The 19,037-nt window shown below is 41.4% G+C and overlaps 2 protein-coding genes across 4 annotated transcripts in view; both read right to left on the bottom strand.

Annotated features, from left to right (window-relative positions):
* Nucleotides 1-1,025: 1,025 nt before the first annotated feature.
* On the bottom strand, nucleotides 1,026-11,528 carry LOC110509821 (adenylate kinase isoenzyme 1). Its single transcript, XM_036967202.2, has 7 exons — nucleotides 11,449-11,528; nucleotides 6,409-6,444; nucleotides 4,050-4,085; nucleotides 3,627-3,790; nucleotides 2,178-2,294; nucleotides 1,693-1,884; nucleotides 1,026-1,257 (listed from the first exon to the last, which is right to left on the bottom strand). Exons 2-7 carry the CDS (start codon nucleotides 6,413-6,415, stop codon nucleotides 1,189-1,191), a joined length of 585 nt encoding a protein of 194 aa, XP_036823097.1. The 5' UTR covers nucleotides 6,416-6,444; nucleotides 11,449-11,528; the 3' UTR covers nucleotides 1,026-1,188.
* A 1,123-nt stretch (nucleotides 11,529-12,651) lies between these two features.
* Nucleotides 12,652-19,037, bottom strand: part of LOC110509822 (G protein-signaling modulator 1) — a 67,477-nt gene continuing 61,091 nt past the window's right edge. For all 3 annotated transcript variants that reach the window (XM_021590947.3, XM_090226884.1, XM_021590946.3), the window contains exons 12-14: nucleotides 18,859-19,021; nucleotides 18,342-18,547; nucleotides 12,652-16,550 (exon numbers count right to left, since the gene is read on the bottom strand). In XM_021590947.3, coding sequence (XP_021446622.2) covers nucleotides 16,362-16,550; nucleotides 18,342-18,547; nucleotides 18,859-19,021 — 558 coding nt within the window. In that variant the 3' untranslated portion in view covers nucleotides 12,652-16,361. The remainder of the gene's footprint in view (nucleotides 16,551-18,341; nucleotides 18,548-18,858; nucleotides 19,022-19,037) is intronic.

Below are 19,037 nucleotides of genomic sequence, written 5' to 3'. Positions count from 1 at the left end.
TTATAGAGTTAGGGTTCCCACATGGCCATATTTCCATGTTTACAGCACTTGTTTACGGAAGACAGAGGCGTACCTGTGCTAATTAGCTATTTGCGTCTCCCAACACCTGTATGTAAACGGAAAACGGAGGCCACAAATGTGTTGTCACTGAAAAATACTGTCGCCTGCAACTGTTGGCATTTGTGAAATAATTTCGATATAATATGTAAGAGAATCGTTTCACATGGAGTGTTTGGTTGTTTTGGCTGCCAGGGCCAATTCGCCTCTAAACAGAACATGTAAGGTCCTTGGACTATAAGGAGTTCATTTTTGGGTTAGGTTAGCCACTACAAAAGTAAGAATTTACCTATCAAAGAGATTGGATTATTATCTATGGTATAGTTTTCCAGCAACAGATTACAACTGCTAAATAATATTTACTTCCTTCAGGAAGGAAAACAAATCTCCTGTACAAAACACATTAGCCCAACAGGCCGTCAGATTACAAACGACATAAGGAATAGTAGCACATGAATCCCGGAAGCAGTGAAATTTATACGAACATAGGCATACTGCATTTTATTTTACAATGGTTGGTTACTATTGTACTCTATTCCTGCTGTGGGAGAACTATACTATATCCTGAATGCCTGCATGATGTAATGGCCTGCTGCCATGTCTGTCACTGCATGGCGTTTAGCACCAGCCATAAAGGAGTCATGTCTCCATGCTTTCCCATATACTCCGGTGTCTACATGGCGGCACAGGATCAGAGTGTAGCCCAGAGCCACCCCAGGCAGGCATTGTACATGTATGGTCTGGGAAAGTGATGAGAGATCCCTCCTGTAATTACATAGAACTGAAATCAGCACTAACCGTGAGAGAGAGAGAGAGAGAGAGAGAGAGAGAAAATTGCCATATATGGGTGTCTGTTGTGGACTGAAACAGGAGACTACAGTGTTGAATTAAGGCAGTGCTGTTCCTTAATGGCCTTTCATTATTGCCAAGCCAACTAGGCACAGACATCCAATCAATGTCTATTCCACTCTGGTTCAACTTAATTTAATTGAAATGACATGGAAACAACGTTGATTCAACCAGTGTGTGCCCAGTGGGAGGTGACTGAGCAGATTTGAGCTTCTTTCGGCATAAAATTGACATTTTGAAAAAAATGACCAAAACAAATTCATATCCAGTCATGTTTGCGTTTTACTTCAGGTCATCGATAGCTTTGGCAACGTGTCCGAAGACTTCATCCACGGGCAGCTCAGAGTCAATCTGAGGAGAATGAGAGAGAAAGGCATGAGATGTGATTGTAATGTCGGTGGCATCATCATTTTAAAATTATAAGGATTTTATTAAGAGAGAGAGAGTCAAATTTTCAGAGTTTACAAGAGCTGCGAGGTGAGACACTTGGGCGTATTGTCACAATGCATATTTTGTCACAATGCACTTGTTTATTTTTAAAAGAGCAGAACTGTTTATCTAACACTGTCCTATGACACTCTCTCTCTCATCTGATGTTGGGATACAACCAGTGGAGGCTGCTGAGGGGAGGACGGCTCATAATAATGGCTGGAACGGAACGAATGGCATTAAACACTCCTTCCGCTCCAGCCATTACCACACCCCGCTCTCCCCAATTAAGGTGTCACCAACCTCCTGTGGATTCAGGCATTGACAGTAGCCTATAACTAGTGGCACCAGTCTTACCTTCCTGACGATGCCGCGGCTGGTGTAGAAGGTGATGACTGGCTCAGTGGCTTTGTAGTACAGGTCCAAGCGCTTCTTAATGGTCTCCTCGTTGTCGTCAGCGCGACCGCTGGTCTCACCGCGCTTCATCAGCCTCTTGACCATGGTCTCACCCTTGGCGTCAATGTACAGCAGCAGACAGGGGGCTCCGATCTGTGAGAAGACAAACATAATGGTCAGGACAACTTTAAAAAGGTTGTTGAAATTATATAGTCCTTTTAACTGGGAGGGGATGTGCTAAAAGAAAATATATTTTGAGAGAAGAACTGTTGGAAATTGATAGATGTTGAGCTTATGGTGATTTTTTTAAAGGATGGGACTCCTTAAAAATGCATAGGTTTCCCTACTTGCGTTCTGTGATTTTTTGCACTGCTGCAACCTAATTGCCCAGCAATGTTCAAGTATGGATTTTCTGAATGTGAATATATGTTCCTTTCTCGTCTTACTTTCTTCTCAAACTCTTCGCCCTGCTTGACCTCACGGGGATAGCCGTCGATGAGGAAGCCCTTGGACACGTCGGCCTTAGCAATCATGGCGTCCTTGATCATGTCCAAGACTGTGTCCTGGGGGGGGCACATGTACTATTTATTGACATGAAACACACACACCTCCATAGAAAGATGTTGGAACAATTTAACTTCTGTGTCGAAAGTGACATAAAGTAACTTGTGATCACCAGGTGTTTGAACCAAAAAAAAAATCCAAACAGAACCATCATTTTCTTTTGTTCCATTCCACTGTTCAGACCAGCAAAATAAAGTTATGAACCGGTTCTAACAACAACAAAAAAGTACCAGTTTATATCGTTCCTTTCTGTTCCTTTTTATCCTCTGAAATATATATTGTTTTTTACATTTAGCTCGACTTTAAATTACTTCACCAATCAGTGCGGATGGAGCAGCTTGCTGTTGAGCGGGTAAGTGATTTAATCTATATAGGAAAGTTGTTAAGAGCAAATTGTATTTTGCCGTGACAGCATGGTTTCATAATATCATAATGAAAGATAAACACACACACTATGCTGCTAGTCACAGTGTCAAGCACGAAATGCAACTGAAATGTTGAGGGTGAGGAGAGAGGATGGAGGAAGCTTGCCTTGAAGTGCTGGGCATCTTGTTATGACAAGCATTATACAGAATTATACCTACGGAGGAGCGACTTCTATGGAATAACTTTCAATGTCTTTCACTTCCCAGTTGGTTTAACGTTGGACCAGAGCAAACGTTAGCTAGCTAACAATCTTACACAAGAATTTAAAACACGTCTTACCTTTATGTGGCTAATAAATCCAATGTGAAAGGTGAAAACTATAGTATTCTTAGTTAGCATTGAAAAAGTTAATCCATTCTCCACTAATTAAACATCTCTCCAAAATGTTTGAATTACGCTTCTAACATCATCAGTAGGCTATAGTAACCTATGCTTCAGAGGGGAGGAGAAGTTAACGTACACACACTCACACAGACTGGCAAAGATTTCCAGCTGACAGAGTGACAGAGTGAGGGCTTTGCATAAGTACTTCGTTGTGACTGGAAAAAAATGCCCGGAACATTATTAACCGGTACCCATGCTTTTAAAATAACAATTCTGTTCTGGAACAGTATAGATCACTTTTGTTTTCGGTATTGGTTCTGTTCCTCAAATAATGTAATTATTTTCCTGTTTTTGGTTCTGTTCCCTGAACCGGTTCCAACTCCTGGTGAACACAATATCCAAATTAAAATGGGTGTTAACCTGATTTATTCATGCTTATTCCAAGGAATTCAGCACAAACGGTACAGTATACATTAAACCTGTGTAGTTAGACTATATTTACTGTAGTAACAATATTGTTAACATGTTATTACATAGTAACTGCTTTAGGAATGACTGTGTGCACTGTCCCAGCCACTCACCAGGGGTACGAGCTCTCCCTTCTGCATGATGGCCTGGAGGGTCTTGCCCCTCTCGGAGCCGGATGCTACCTCAGCACGCAGCAGGTCCCCAGAAGACAGGTGGGTGTAGCCATACTTGGCCACCACCTTCTCACACTGGGTGCCCTTACCAGAGCCAGGCCCACCTAGGGGACACATACAAGGAGGACAGGGGTTAGTGTTGGTTGGTTGGTTGGTGAATCCCATCTAGCCATAACCTTGGTGGTGGTTGGTTTATGACACAGGGCTGTTGTGTATATTTACTTTATACTTTGGTGTATTCTTTCAAGAGAAGTGTTGACTTCACCTTATATCAGACGTAGAACATGCATATGCCTACATTTTGTGCTGTGTTGCCTGATAGTGTTGATTTTAAAATAAGATGATATATTATATTTCACTCACCTACAACGAAGATGATCTTGGCGTCCTTGATTTTGTCTAAAAGGAACAGAGGCAACAGAGAAACATAGCTGGTAGTTCTAGAACAACTTCAGACGATTACTGGTTAAACCTGCAGGTTGCTGACAGTAAACCAAGGTGACTAAAAGTTTTTGTGGATGTGCAACAAACCATCATCAGAACGGACAATTTGTCTGGAGCAGCTTGTGGAGTTGGAGCAGCTGAATGAGCAACCCATCTTGACATGGAACCTCTCTGCCTTCTTGGACTTATATACAACGGAGTTACCTTGGCAACCTTCGCCAACCACTTCACAATGCTTTGTGACCATATAGAAAATGGCCCCTAGCTACAGTAGCACTGGGCTAAGATTAGCCAAAGTCACTGTAGTCACACATTTTGTAGAAATGTGGGGTGTTTATGCATAATGGTCTGAGTTATTCCACATGAGAATATGCAGTGTTTGAGTCACTAGGGAATCCAAAAGTACTGTACTTTTTTATTAAAGGCTTTTGAGATTTGTACATCTGAATTGGGTAAGAGTCCAGCAAAAACACTGTAAACCTATCGATCTCTCTAGTGCCTTCAGAAAGTATTCAGCCCCTTGACCTATTCCACCTTTTGTTGTTAGAGTCTGAATTCAAAATTGGTTAAATAAATACAAATCTCACCTATCTACACACAATACCCCATAATGACAAAGTGAAAACATATTTTTTATGTTTGCACATTTGAAAATGAAAAACAGATCTCATTTATGTAAGTATTTAAATCCCTGAGTCAACACTTTGTACAAGCACCTTTGGCGGCGATTACAGCTTTGGGTCGTCTTGGGCATGTATCAGCTTTGCACATCTGGATTTGGGGATTTTCTGCCATTCTTCCTAGCAGATTTTTCAACCTCTGTTAAATAAGATGGGGAGTGGCAGTGAACAGCACTCTTCAAGCCACAGATTTTCAATGGGATTTAAGTCTGGGCTTTGGCTGGGCCACTAAAATACTTTCACATTCTTGTTCTGAAGCCATTCCAGCGTTGCTTTGGCTGTATACTTGGGGTCATTGTCCTTTTGGACACCTCTAGGCAGAGTCTGGGAAGTTCCATTTTCCCAATGATGGGAAATTTAAACTTTCAAGACTCTAGAAATGGTTTTATACTTATGCTTCATCTCAATTCTCAGAGATCTACAGACACTTCATGGTATAGTTTCTACTCTGACATGCACTGTCAACTATGGGGCCTTATAGAGACAGATGTGTGTTTCTTTCTAAACTGTATCCAAACAATCGCATTGGCCACAGGTGGACTCAAATCAAGTTGTAGTGACATCTTAAGGACGATCAAAGGAAATTGGATGCACCTGAGCTCAATTTGGAGTGTTAGACCAAAAGGGTGTGAATACTTATGTAAATTAAATATTTCTGTTTTTCATTTTCAATACATTTTCAGTATTTTCTTAAAACAGGTTTTCACTTTGTCATTATGGAGTATTGTGTGTAGATGGGTGAGAACAAAAATCTGTTTAATCCATTTTGAATTCAGGCTCTAACACAACAAAATGTGGAATAAGTCAAGGGGTCTGGATACTTTCTTAAGGCACTGAATCATTCACTGATAAGTAGTAGCTAAGAAATCCCTTTCTTTTTGAATGTTCCCTCATCTGATAATAAACAACAATACAATATATAGCTACAAACTCATATAATGTATTTTCCCATTTGAGTGTTGTGCTGACTATGAAGGTAGAGTACAGTATGTTCCTTTCAGCAGTGGCAATATTGTAAATAACCAGAAGAGGTCACCATAGCTTAAGCACACACTTAGGACCAATGACGTAAATATACACTGGATTGCCATGCGATGTATTGGCCATTGAGAGGCTTTGAAGCCACCGGTCGGCCATATTGGCACTCCCCAGTAGGTGATTTCCTTCATAGGAATGAATGGAATTCTACTGTATTTCAATTATAAGGACAAAATTACATATATTTAAGTATTTGTTATTGTACTGGGGACAGTAACATTAGTAATCTCAAAAAGTGACAATTTAAGAATGGTTTTATATATATTTTATTCATTTTATTATGTTTAGCTCACAATATAATTAATGTATGCATTAAGCTGTCTAATAGAAAAACCACTACAAGGATGAATGAAGACATTAATAAATGCATTTCTATAGTTTTCCAAATATTTTCTACAATGTGGGGGAGTGTCAAGATGGAGACGCATTTGCTTCCACACAGCACCCCATCTGAGTCATCTAGTGTATACATAAATCATTGCTTAGAACACAAGTACTTCCCCCATGAGAAAAGTTTTATGTTAAAGGAGATCAACGTATTTTTCTTTTGTCATAATTACCTGCCATTTTGATCTATAAGGGGTTATTCCTTTTAACTGAAATAGAAGACAGATAAAACAGAAGTTAGCTTGTACATTCAGAGATAGTACCCCTTCTTAGCCTGCATTTGACTCCATGCAAATAGATGCAAAGTCTCATTTTCCTATTTCGAAGAGAACCAAAGACAGTAATATCAGTCAGTAGCTTTAGTTGTTTTTAAAAATATTGTTGTGTCCTCCAAAGCAATTGATTTTGGGTGAATGCTGTGTTAGTATACTTACTTATCCATATCAAAAGAATTACAGCAAATTACGCAATCTGAATAAATTCTCATAGTAATACAGTAAAGCCTATACTCTTAATCAGTTTTGACATTAAGACAGTTGATGTCCAAGCAAAAGAGAAAATGTCTAAACCACTACCGCCTGAAATTGTTACCTTCTCAAAATTTGTGAGAATAAAGTTTCCTCAGAACAAACACAATACCATTTGTATATTATGTAACTTGAACGTAACTTAACTTAGGAACAATAAACCCAGTCCACAGAAGGGAATCATTGGAATGCAGCATCAAGTAAAGTCAAAAGCATTACTTCCACATATCTCAAGATGGACAGAATCAATGACAGTAACATTACAGTATCTGATCACTCAGCAGCCGGTTACACCACTCAACCAGAAATTATAGCAGAACCTGATGTTCCTTAACACCCCCAAAAAATCACGACCAGAGCATAGTACCATCCCTGTGCAAAAACTGTATGATGGAATGGAATCTGAATATTTCTGATTGCAGTAAATATGAGTTAATATTACCAAATAAAATAACAGCCTTACAGCCTTACAGCCTGTGCATTTTCTTCTGGACTTCCTAAGTGCCAGAGGGAGGGAGGAAGAGGGAGAATCATTTCTGGGTGCGTCAGGGTGGCATGTGTAAACAGATCTCTCAGCTCAAGTGGCTGCCCGTCTGGATCATGTGATGAGGGTGAAGCCTAGCCGTGTGATTATTTTTGAATGATGCCTGAAACAACTGGATAAAAAGTTGGAGAGAAAGCTGATCCTGTATAAATTGTCGTGGAATAAATGAAAAGGTCTGACATGAGCTGACCATGAATCAGTCATTGACTGGCTGAAACAAAGGCGGCGGTAGGGAGGGTGCTATTCAATCAGTTGTTGCGGGATAAGTGTAAAACTCAATGTGTCTTGGGATAGGAGGAGCTGACCCTACAATAAGCCAGCGAGAAAGTAAGAAGTCTGCTTTCGTTAGGTTAAGAGTGTTGGGCCAGTAACTGAAAGGTCACTAGTTTGAATCGCAGAGCCAACTAGGTAAAACATCTGTCTGTGCCCTTGAGCAAAGCACTTAACCCTAATTGCTCCTGTATGTCGCTCTGGATAAGAGACCGTCTGCTAAGTGACTCAAATGTAGATTAGTTACCATAGTCTTTTTGGACCCCAGAAAGAGTAGCTGTTCTGAAGGAAACTCTGCAGAGTGGTCACTAGCTGGTACAGCCACAAAGTCATACAATATTATTTTAAACCTGACCTTAACCCTAACCACACTGCTAACTCTAATGCCTAACCCTAACCTTAAATTAAGGTGAATTTGTACAATATAGACAATTTTGACTGCAGCTGGCTTATCTAAGGGGAAATCTCTCAGAATATTAGGTTGATTAGGGACTGAGTAGAATAATGGTTGAATGTTTGCTCGTGTCATGGTAATCATTTTCAGTGCATAAACTCACAGGTTACCAACAACACACTAAGGGCATTTCTGGTTTTAAATATCCTATGATTCATGTTGTAGTGACACTGCCAAAGACACGGGTAGGCAGGTGACTAGTTGCATCTTAAGTTGCTAAGCAAAGATGTTCTTTAATTTTCTTTGTGATTTGTTTATAACCCACCATAAAAAAAGCCACAGCTCAGACCTGTTCCACAGACAGGCTCAAGTATACTGTACATTTCACCCTTGGAAAAGCGTTTCAATATGGCAGCCAGAGCTTGATAGGATTATTTCACCCCACTCACAGAGGAGAAAGAAAGAAGTGGTAAAGTTTCACTGAACCTCTTCACCATCCTGCTACCCTACTCTACCTTGGTTTTTCTGAAGACTCAGTAGTCCAGGTCCAGGGTGGCAGGTTTTATGTAGAGCTCTTGACTCCGTGTCCTTTGTAAATGTCACCCAGGCATCTGAGTCAGCTCTGTGCCCCTTTGGGACACCCACCCTGGCCTATTATGGTGCCTTCACTAGGCTGTGCAGCTTCCTTGGCATGCCAAACACACACCTCCTCCAATCAGGAGAGGATCGGGCACTGCCCAAGCAGCTGGGGTTACTGACCGTTAATCATGGCAGACCCTGGCCATGACCCCAATATCCGAGGATGTCTCAAGTGGAGTTTGGATATGCAAAATACACATTTCCAATTTACACATGCATATAATTCGCATGTGAAATGGGACAAATACAAGCACCCGCCAAATTATTATTATATCATGAAGTATGGTTAACTTGACATGAGGTGTAACGTGTGCTATATTGTGGTACACAGCACTATGTGTTACATTGACCATTACGTTGACTGTTCTGTTTTTTACACTAACCATTTCCCAATGGCCACTTCTTTGTATGTCTTTTTGGTCCTGTCCAAACCGGACGTATTTTTTGGTCTTTCTTTGGTGCAGTCCAGGCCAGCTTTGATTTCAACGTCCAAGGACGTTGATTTCTGGTCCAGTCCTGACTGTATTTGGCCCAAACATAGACATGGTTCAGATTTGGTACAATCCAGACCAGACCAAATCTGAAGCAATCATAGACATCTATGTTTTGCATGTTTGGGCAGTGCCTCACAGTACATTACAGCAGAGTACACTATATTACAGTACAGTAAAGTATAGTGTACTGTATTGCACCCTACTTTACTCTAATGTACTCTACGGAATTAAACTACACTGTACTCACTGTACTCCCAGATCCCCCGGATGTAGTGTTCACAATATAGTAGCCATATCTAGGGAAACCAAAGTTCCAAAGACTGGGCCTAATATAGTGTATAAAGAGGGCATACAATACGTTTTGTGGTGATTCCTATGGTTTTGAAGATATTTGTTGGTCTGTGGTGTGTAATGAGTAGCAAACAGACACTGCACTTGACACATTTATGAAATTGCTAATTCCAGTTACTAATAAGCATGCACCCATTAAGAAAATGACTGTAAAAACGGTTAAATCCCTGTGGGTTGATGAGGAATTGAATAATTGTATGGTTGAGAGGGATGATGCAAAAAGAATGGCAAATAAGTCTGGCTGCACAACCGATTGGCAAACGTACTGCAAGTTGAGAAATCATGTGACTAAACTGAATAAAAAGAAGAAGAAACTACACTATGAAACAAAGATAAATGACAAAGAATGATAGTAAAAAACCTTAGAGCACCTTAAATAAAATTTTGGGAAAAAAGGCTAACTCGGCTCCATCATTCATTAAATAGGGAAGGACATTCAACAAGCACAGCACGTACACAAATGACTGAGGATTGGCTGAGATAGATTGATGATAAAAAAAGATTGTGGGGACTGTTTTGTTAGACTTCAGTACGGCTTTTGGCATTATCGGTCATAATCTGCTGCTGGAAAAATGTGTTATGGCTTTACATCCCCTGCTATATTGTGGATAAAGAGTTACCTGTCTGACAGAACACAGAGGGTGTTCTTTAGTGGAAGCCTCTCCAACATAATCCAGGTAGAATCATGAATTGCCCAGGGCAACTGTCTAGGCCCATTCCTTTTTCAATCTTTACTAATGACATGCCACTGGCTTTGAGTAAAGCAACATCCCCCAGACATGATTCCCCAGACATTAACGTTTCAGTACCAAGGGCAGCGTCATCTGAATGCTCCAGAATCAACCCATTCAGTTTCCTCATGTAAGCCACATGCGTAAAACCTGTACCAAGAAGCATCTGGTAACCCACTCGCCCCTATCTCAAGTCTGTGCATATCCAATGCACCTCTCTCTTTCCCAAGCGTGTGTTATTGGTGTCCCCAGTCATGCAGTTCAGCTATTAAAAGACCCTGTCTGTCCTCTCTGCAGCTGTTCCCAGATACCATGTCAACCATTCGCAGAAAGCACATGGAAGGCTCGATTGCACTAGCTTAGCTGGTAAAGCCAATGTAAGTGTAGCATAGAGTATTTAACAATAACCACAATCTGTCATTACAACTGCAGTGTCCACAGCTCTCTTATGCAAAGCAGTTGATGAACTGTATTGTATGTGGTCCTCTTGTGGTCCTGCTCCTTTAATAGTGGTGATATGCCTTTAAGGGAAAGCAGGATAACTTTTTGACATCACCAGCCCAGTCTGAGTTAAGATATTCTATGGTCTTTACAGAGATATGGTTGGGGAGAAAGGGAGAGAAGGATGTGTACTGCAGCTGTGTGGTGTGTGACTTCCAGGCGATAGGGCTTTTCGTGTTTGGATCTTCACCATTGACTAAGAAGAACCAATAGCATAAAAATGCATACATCACCCCGCATCAATGCAGCATGTTGTAAACACAGGCATATTGCAAATTAGTGGGTTGGTGGGAATGAGCAACCGGACAGGCATAGCAACACGTTGTTTCTGCCATGGACAATGAAGGATGAAAAAAAATAGTAAAAACAGCCAAGCCTGTTCTTTTGATCTCCTACTGTGCATGCAAGTCCAGGCATGGTCTAGTCCACTCGCACATAGTATGACACACACTTCATTTGGCTATGACATTCTTACACCATAGCAGAATGAGGACAATGCTACATACATGTGTCTGAGCTACCCTTTTCCTCAGCCTTCCATAGCCTTTAAATGCATTGCATCAAAGAAGCAGTGGCAGCTAGGGTCAGGCGGCACTCCACAGTGCCACCCTCTGTCCCGCCAGTCAAGCAGCCCTGCCCACTATTCCCTCACAAGCCCCTCTCTGTGTTCCTGCAGCACAATTATCCCCCAAGCCCCGCTTCCTGTGCTTTTTATTCCTCTGCACCGCTGCCATTGTGTGGCTGTCTGTCCTCTGTACTGACCTCTGTAACGTTGCGGCTCTGTCCACAAGTGTGTGTCTCTGGATCCTGCGTGTGTCTGAGCAGTGTCCCTGCTGCACGGCAGCACTCTTTCCCCCTCCTCCACTTTTTATAGCACAGCTCAGCCTGCTCAGACACCAGTGCATTCTGGGAAAAGAGGGAGAGAGAGGAGGAGAGGGGAGTTTGGGGGCAGTGTGCCTTCGACTGCTGTAAGAATGTATTATTGTCATCATGTGTTGTGTATTCGATCCACGGAAGCTTTGCTTTTGCATTTACAGTTTACATCCTTGAGGAGAGGTTGTTAAATCGAGGGGAAGAGAGAGAGTGAGCTAGGAAGCTAGGGAGAGACCAAGCTAATGAGGAAGTCAGAGGGGGATTATCAGCTAACTGCAGATTGATATGTTGTTCCTTTTAATATGGAACGAACCAACTGCTGGGGGGGGGGGGGGGGGGGCTATGTAGGAGGATTGTGGTCTGTTCCAGCAGAATACTTGAGATGCATGGGAATTACTTTGCCTTTGCTATAAAAAAAATAATAATAATTAAATCCCATCGCGAGCCTCAGCTGTAACATCATAGAGGAGACGTTGTTTATGTGCAGGAAATGCCGGGAATTATCAAATGACTCTCAAACAATAAAATAACAATGTTGCATCTGTTTCTTTGCAATAAACAGGACAAGAGCCATTGTGCTAAGGTGAACCACAACTCAAGCTGTATAAAGAGCACTGCCTTTCTTTGCATTCTAGTCACTGTTGTAATCTCCTTTGGAAAACAGAGAAAAGCAAACCAACATGTTTGGTCGGTTCACTGTGCCTCGCCCAACTAAGGGCAAGTCAATGACACTCCCCATCCTTTTTTATAACCTTGATTTTAGTTGCTGATATAAGGAGTCGTTCTTGTCTGGGCGAGGAGACTCATTTGATAATGATGATGTAAAACATTACACATCGGATATGTAAAGACTATCCAGGTCTTTGGGTGGGGGGGGGGGGGGGGGAATTGAATCATACACTGCGCCAATTGGGTGTGGACGTAAGAATGGTTCTGCAATATAGTATGGGGTGTAATCAAAAAAAGGTAGCCCCAACAACACCTACATGCAATGTGTTGAAGTTGAAGCAAAGCCGGTTGTTTGAAAGCAGACTTTCTTATGGTAATGTGTAGAACACTTGATGGGACATGACAACAGAGGCACATAAAACATTGGAATCAATATTTTATTAAAAGCAGACGGGACATCTTTATGTCCTCAAATGGAACATAAATACAAAAAAAATATATGTACATATGGTAGTGACAAATAGAAGCGTACCGGATAGATCTGGACCAAGTTTACCCTTATAAGTTATGGAAAAATAGAGGAAATTAGCTCTGTTTGGAAAACAGTGGGGACCTTGTAAGCCTCTTTTTACAGAGATCGAGATGAATCATATAGATCACGACCCATCCCGAGTTAGGTTTATGGCCCACTCTGGGATAGGGTCATGACTCTTGAGGTACAAAGTAGAGCTACACGGTAAAACTAACATTTACAAATGGAGTCCCAAAGAGGAAGAGCGACAAAAATGTCCATTATGGATCATCAGTTAGGCAACACGTTACTGTACGTTTAGATCTTACTACAAGCTGTTTTTGTTTCATTTCCTCAGTATACACCTGTCTCTGGTCCACTGGGTCTGCTACAGGATAATTCTGATAACCACAAGAGAACAGAAATACAAAAGGCACTAACATTTTTTGCAAATATATTCTATCCTTTACAAAATGATCTGCAAAAAAATATGCAAAGTATATACTGTACAGTTATGTATAGCTTGTCACTGAAATAATAAAAGGGGCTTAAAAGCATTATACTTGCTCACATGATTACATCCTCAACCTCAGGGATGACAAGTCTCATTTCCAATAGGACACACAGGACAGCTGTAGTACACATGTTTCACCACAAAGGGACAGTATACAAGCAGAATATAAAACTAACCCCTCGTAGACCATTGGAAAATGAAAACTAACAGCTGTGGCAATGTATTTGGAGATCCCTGCAACACAGGATTGTGTGTGCATAGGCTATACATATACTCCTGTGCCGTCCTAAAAAAAAGTCCCCGATCCATTGGACTGTCATGGGGTGTAAGGTCATTGGTCAGAGATAGGTTGATGGCATTGTGGGGGTTACCATTAGACATTTGTCGATTGCAATCAGTATACTGCCTATATACTGCACTATTGGCACTTCCATGGCCTAACTGAAGGGATACACTTTGATTTGAGCTTGATTCAACTCTCTAAAACAATATGTTCTTGACATTTTGTATACTATTAAACATAACATTTATTTTGAGAAATGTATAATTTTTTGTTTAAAACCTGTTTGAACTCCAGAAGACATGAACTCTATAATGACTAGACCTTGACTAACCGTGCTGTTTTATAATTATTCCTGTAGTCTCTTGAGCTGTTGTCTAACACCGAATGCAATTTTGACACTGAAAACTATAGCTAATACTGTTTGTCACCAAAAATACCAGCAGCAATCATCGTCATCCTTCAAACCAAACACTTCTCCATTATACGCTTTGAAATCAGACCCCTGATACTTAGTAATACAATCGGAGTTTGAACAAAAAAAAACTGATTTAAGGCAGTAGATGGGGTACAGTAAATATCTTGTTGGCGTCTCAAACCCTAGCGAAACACTTCATTCACATAGATTTCTCCTAGAATTTGGATTTGTACACCTTTCAAATCTAAAACAGATTCACAACGGCTGAAAGGGTGCCACCTATTGCACATGGTGTTCGGATCTTGCGTCACACATCACCCTAATTTACTTAATTCCCTTCAAGGATCTCCTCGAGTGGTGGCCCAGGCAGGGTTGCAGACCAGTTGATGGCACCAGTACATGATTTGGTCACACCCCATGATAATGACCTCACCTGTGACTTATAATGTAGCTGCATTCCATACAGAACCAGGCAAGTAATGAAAAGCCATCTGGTAAATTAGCATGCCTTGGGCAGGGCTTGACATTCAGGTAAATTTGCCAGTGACACACCGGGCCAGTGCCAACTGGGAGCTACTGGCTCCAATGAAAAGAATACTGTCCTGGTAAAGCGGATGATGCACGCTGAGCAATAATGCACGCTGAGCAAGTAGCTTATAATGTCCTACCCTCCATACATAAATAATTAAATTTTAACTTGACAACATCATATTAACATTGATTGTTTGGAGGGGAAAATAAAACCTTTGCAAAATCTCAAACATTGTGTTAATAGCTAGGTTTCCATCCAATTAGCGACAGATTTTCATGCGAATACTCAAAACTTTTCCCACCAGAGATGAGTTTCCATCAAATTGACTTGATGTGGATAAAAGGCTGTGTGCGGCCCATACACATCATTTTTGAGGTTACCAAATAAAAAAATGGGTTTCCATCGCATCTTCAAGTCTACTGATGGTTCTGTGACATTTTGTTTTTGAGTTATATAGTGAATGTGCACACTCTGGTCTTGGCTCGTGCCCTCTAGCCAACAGCTTGCAGAAACAGTGCGGGTATAGCCTACATGATGAGATTATTATAGACAAATGGCAGATTATTATTCAAATGGCAGCCAAGCATCATGTCACCAGAATAACACCCTCGATATGTATTGTATAGGAGCATCAAGCTCATTACTGTGCACTTTCACCAGCCCATAAGCTATTTCATCTGTAGCCTAATAAACTGCATGGTTTCCCAAGTCGCAGTGGGAGGAACCCACAACATATAACATAACATACAACATACAACACCACGTGACTCCACGTGACTCCAAGTTTACTTTGATATGATGATCAATATTTGTGCATAAAGGCGTTTCCACCGCCATTTCTCACATAATTTTACAGACAAAAAAGGATCACACCTTGTTGTGTTGTGTTTTGTCAATATTTGGAAAGGTTACCGATATATTAGCTGTTTACATCTGGCCTGTCATGAAATGTCTCATCCGACATGTACTTTACTCACATAAAAAGGTTGGATGGAAACCTGGTTAGTGTTAGTGATTTTGAACAGTCAGTCTACAGGTGTAGAGCCCTATAAAATCAGTTTTGGTAAATTCATTTTTCCCGGTTTAATTTAATAGTTTTCCTTGTTTTTTTCCAGGTTTTCACTGTCAAAATCACACTTTGTTTTTAATAGGAAAACTACAACAACTTGGATGTTTTAAGTCCACAACAATGCTTAAACCACATCAGGAGACCACATTTAAGGTCTGGGAACAATAAAAAAAAGTATAATTAGAGAATTAAGTTGCCTAGCAGTGTTCTTGTACTGTGCAATGTACAGTGTGGGCTACACTGACAGAGTTAGCAGAAAAATGCTCTGCGATTGATACAAATCATTATGATATCATTTTATTTATTTTTTTACTAGGCAAGTTGATGGCCTAGGAACAGTGGGTTAACTGCCTTGTTCAGGGGCAGAACACCAGATTTTTACTTGGGGATTTGATCTTGCAACCTTTCGGTTACTAGTCCAACACTCTAACCACTAGGCTACCTGCCACCCCACATTCTGTCAGATAGTCCTACTTTCCAGTCAACATTTAATTGGAAAGGTGTTTTAGGAAAACCTTTAGACACGTTCATTCAAACAGTGGATGATGACCGAATTGCACATCGCAAAGATTCAACCAAGACTCCAGACTAAACTTTTGAATACCTGGTTTGCATACCCATTGTTGCTGCCCACTGCTATTAGAATAAATCTTGATAATAGAAAAAAAGCAAATTGTGAACCAAAAACTAAGATGACAAGCAAAACATTTTCACTGACACCCTAGCGACCAATTAAAGATTGCTTTTGCATTGCCAAGTCAAATGGTCGCAGTCTCAAACCCTGCCCCCAGGGCTGATTGCTTGGGCTCCTAGCTGGAGTCCCCGGATGGGTCGGAGTCGGGCCCGTCCTGTTCTTCTGAGGGGAGGTGGACCCGCTGCTCATCCATGCGCTTGGCCTGTGCTCTCTGGATCAGACTGAAGAAGTCCTCGTCAGGCACCGTGGGAGCCCGGGGGCCCCCTTCTGGTGGGGAGCACCGCTGGTCATCAATCCTGGAGGACTTGGTTTAGACCATGAGAGTGAGAGAGACAGTGAGAGAGAAGGAGATACATACAGTGCCTTGCGAAAGTATTCGGCCCCCACTGTATTTTTTTTGTGAAGAATCAACAACAAGTGGGACACAATCATGAAGTGGAACGACATTTATTGGATATTTCAAACTTTTTTAACAATTCAAAAACTGAAAGATTGGGCGTGCAAAATTATTCAACCCCTTTACTTTCAGTGCAGCAAACTCTCTCCAGAAGTTCAGTGAGGTTCTCTGAATGATCAAATGTTGACCTAAATGACTAATGATGATAAATACAATCCACCTGTGTGTAATCAAGTCTCCGTATAAATGCACCTGCACTGTGATAGTCTCAGAGGTCCGTTAAAAGCGCAGAGAGCATCATGAAGAACAAGGAACACACCATGCAGGTCCGAGATACTGTTGTGAAGAAGTTTAAAGCCGGATTTGGATACAAAAAGATTTCCCAAGCTTTAAACATCCCAAGGAGCACTGTGCAAGCGATAATATTGAAATGGAAGGAGTATCAGACCACTGAAAATCTACCAAGACCTGGCCGTCCCTCTAAACTTTCAGCTCATACAAGGAGAAGACTGATCAGAGATGCAGCCAAGAGGCCCATGATTACTCTGGATGAACTGCAGAGATCTACAGCTGAGGTGGGAGACTCTGTCCATAGGACAACAATCAGTCGTATATTGCACAAATCTGGCCTTTATGGAAGAGTGGCAAGAAGAAAGCCATTTCTTAAAGATATCCATAAAAAGTGTTGTTTAAAGTTTGCCACAAGCCACCTGGGAGACACACCAAACATGTGGAAGAAGGTGCTCTGGTCAGATGAAACCAAAATTGAACTTTTTGGCAACAATGCAAAACGTTATGTTTGGCGTAAAAGCAACACAGCTGAACACACCATCCCCACTGTCAAACATGGTGGTGGCAGCATCATGGTTTGGGCCTGCTTTTCTTCAGCAGGGACAGGGAAGATGGTTAAAATTGATGGGAAGATGGATGGAGCCAAATACAGGACCATTCTGGAAGAAAACCTGATGGAGTCTGCAAAAGACCTGAGACTGGGACGGAGATTTGTCTTCCAACAAGACAATGATCCAAAACATAAAGCAAAATCTACAATGGAATGGTTCAAAAATAAACATATCCAGGTGTTAGAATGGCCAAGTCAAAGTCCAGACCTGAATCCAATCGAGAATCTGTGGAAAGAACTGAAAACTGCTGTTCACAAATGCTCTCCATCCAACCTCACTGAGCTCGAGCTGTTTTGCAAGGAGGAATGGGAAAACATTTCAGTCTCTCGATGTGCAAAACTGATAGAGACATACCCCAAGCGACTTACAGCTGTAATCGCAGCAAAAGGTGGCGCTACAAAGTATTAACTTAAGGGGGCTGAATAATTTTGCACGCCCAATTTTTCAGTTTTTGATTTGTTAAAAAAGTTTGAAATATCCAATAAATGTTGTTCCACTTCATAATTGTGTCCCACTTGTTGTTGATTCTTCACAAAAAAATACAGTTTTATATCTTTATGTTTGAAGCCTGAAATGTGGCAAAAGGTCGCAAAGTTCAAGGGGGCCGAATACTTTCGCAAGGCACTGTACATCTAAAATTGCAATTCATGAGTGCTGCAATTCATGAATCCTGCATAACCTGAGATAAGCACAAATATGTGTATTTTACCTAAATTACGCATCGATGGATGTCAATGGGAGACTAAGGTTAAGATTCAACCCATAGAGATGCTGAGGCAGTGAGACATGGCCTTACTTGGCACTTGATAAGCATGTTGAAGAAGTCATCGCTGGGCTCCTGGGGTTCTGTGTCAACACACAGGTGGCCCAGATTGTTATGGGTGATCCTGAGGCCGGGCAGGTTGCTGACGCTGACCCGCTGGTCATCCAGGCGACGGCTCTGGGAGCTGACGATCAGGTCAAACAGCTCCTCTGTCTGGGGCGAGGTGATGAGCGCTGGATCTGAGAGAAATGGGAGTTGGATTATATTCCTTTACTGTAATTGACCCCCCCAAAAAATCAATGCCACACATTTCTGACTAGAGATGTCCGGCAATGTGTGCTTTGAGTGATGCATTGAGTCATACATTGACGTGAAAGGAAGTTAATGGAAGTAATGGAATTCAGGGATCCTCATTCACATAGGTTTCTCCTAGAATTTGGATTTGTACACCTTTCAAACCGAAACAGATTCACAACAGATCCTTAATGGAAGTAGTATCAGGGATCCTCTAGCTTTAGACTGTCGTAACAGCACTAATTTGCTAACCTACCTAGCATTTCATTAAGAGAGACAGCCCCTCCATTCTCGCCGTTTTCTCCGTTCTCTACATTCGGGTCGTCAAGGTGGCAGCGCTGGTCGTCCATGCGGCTGCTCTGAAACTTGCTGAGGAGGTCGAAGAAGCAGTCCTCGTCAGAGGGGTCACGACTTAGCTTCTGAAACAGAGAGACA

The sequence above is a fragment of the Oncorhynchus mykiss genome, chromosome 29 (assembly GCF_057628025.1).
Source record: "Oncorhynchus mykiss isolate SJ-2025 chromosome 29, ASM5762802v1, whole genome shotgun sequence".
NCBI classification, from domain to species: domain Eukaryota; kingdom Metazoa; phylum Chordata; class Actinopteri; order Salmoniformes; family Salmonidae; genus Oncorhynchus; species Oncorhynchus mykiss.
Note: the sequence above shows the minus strand (reverse complement) of the source record. Positions and strands in the feature narration are given on the sequence as shown.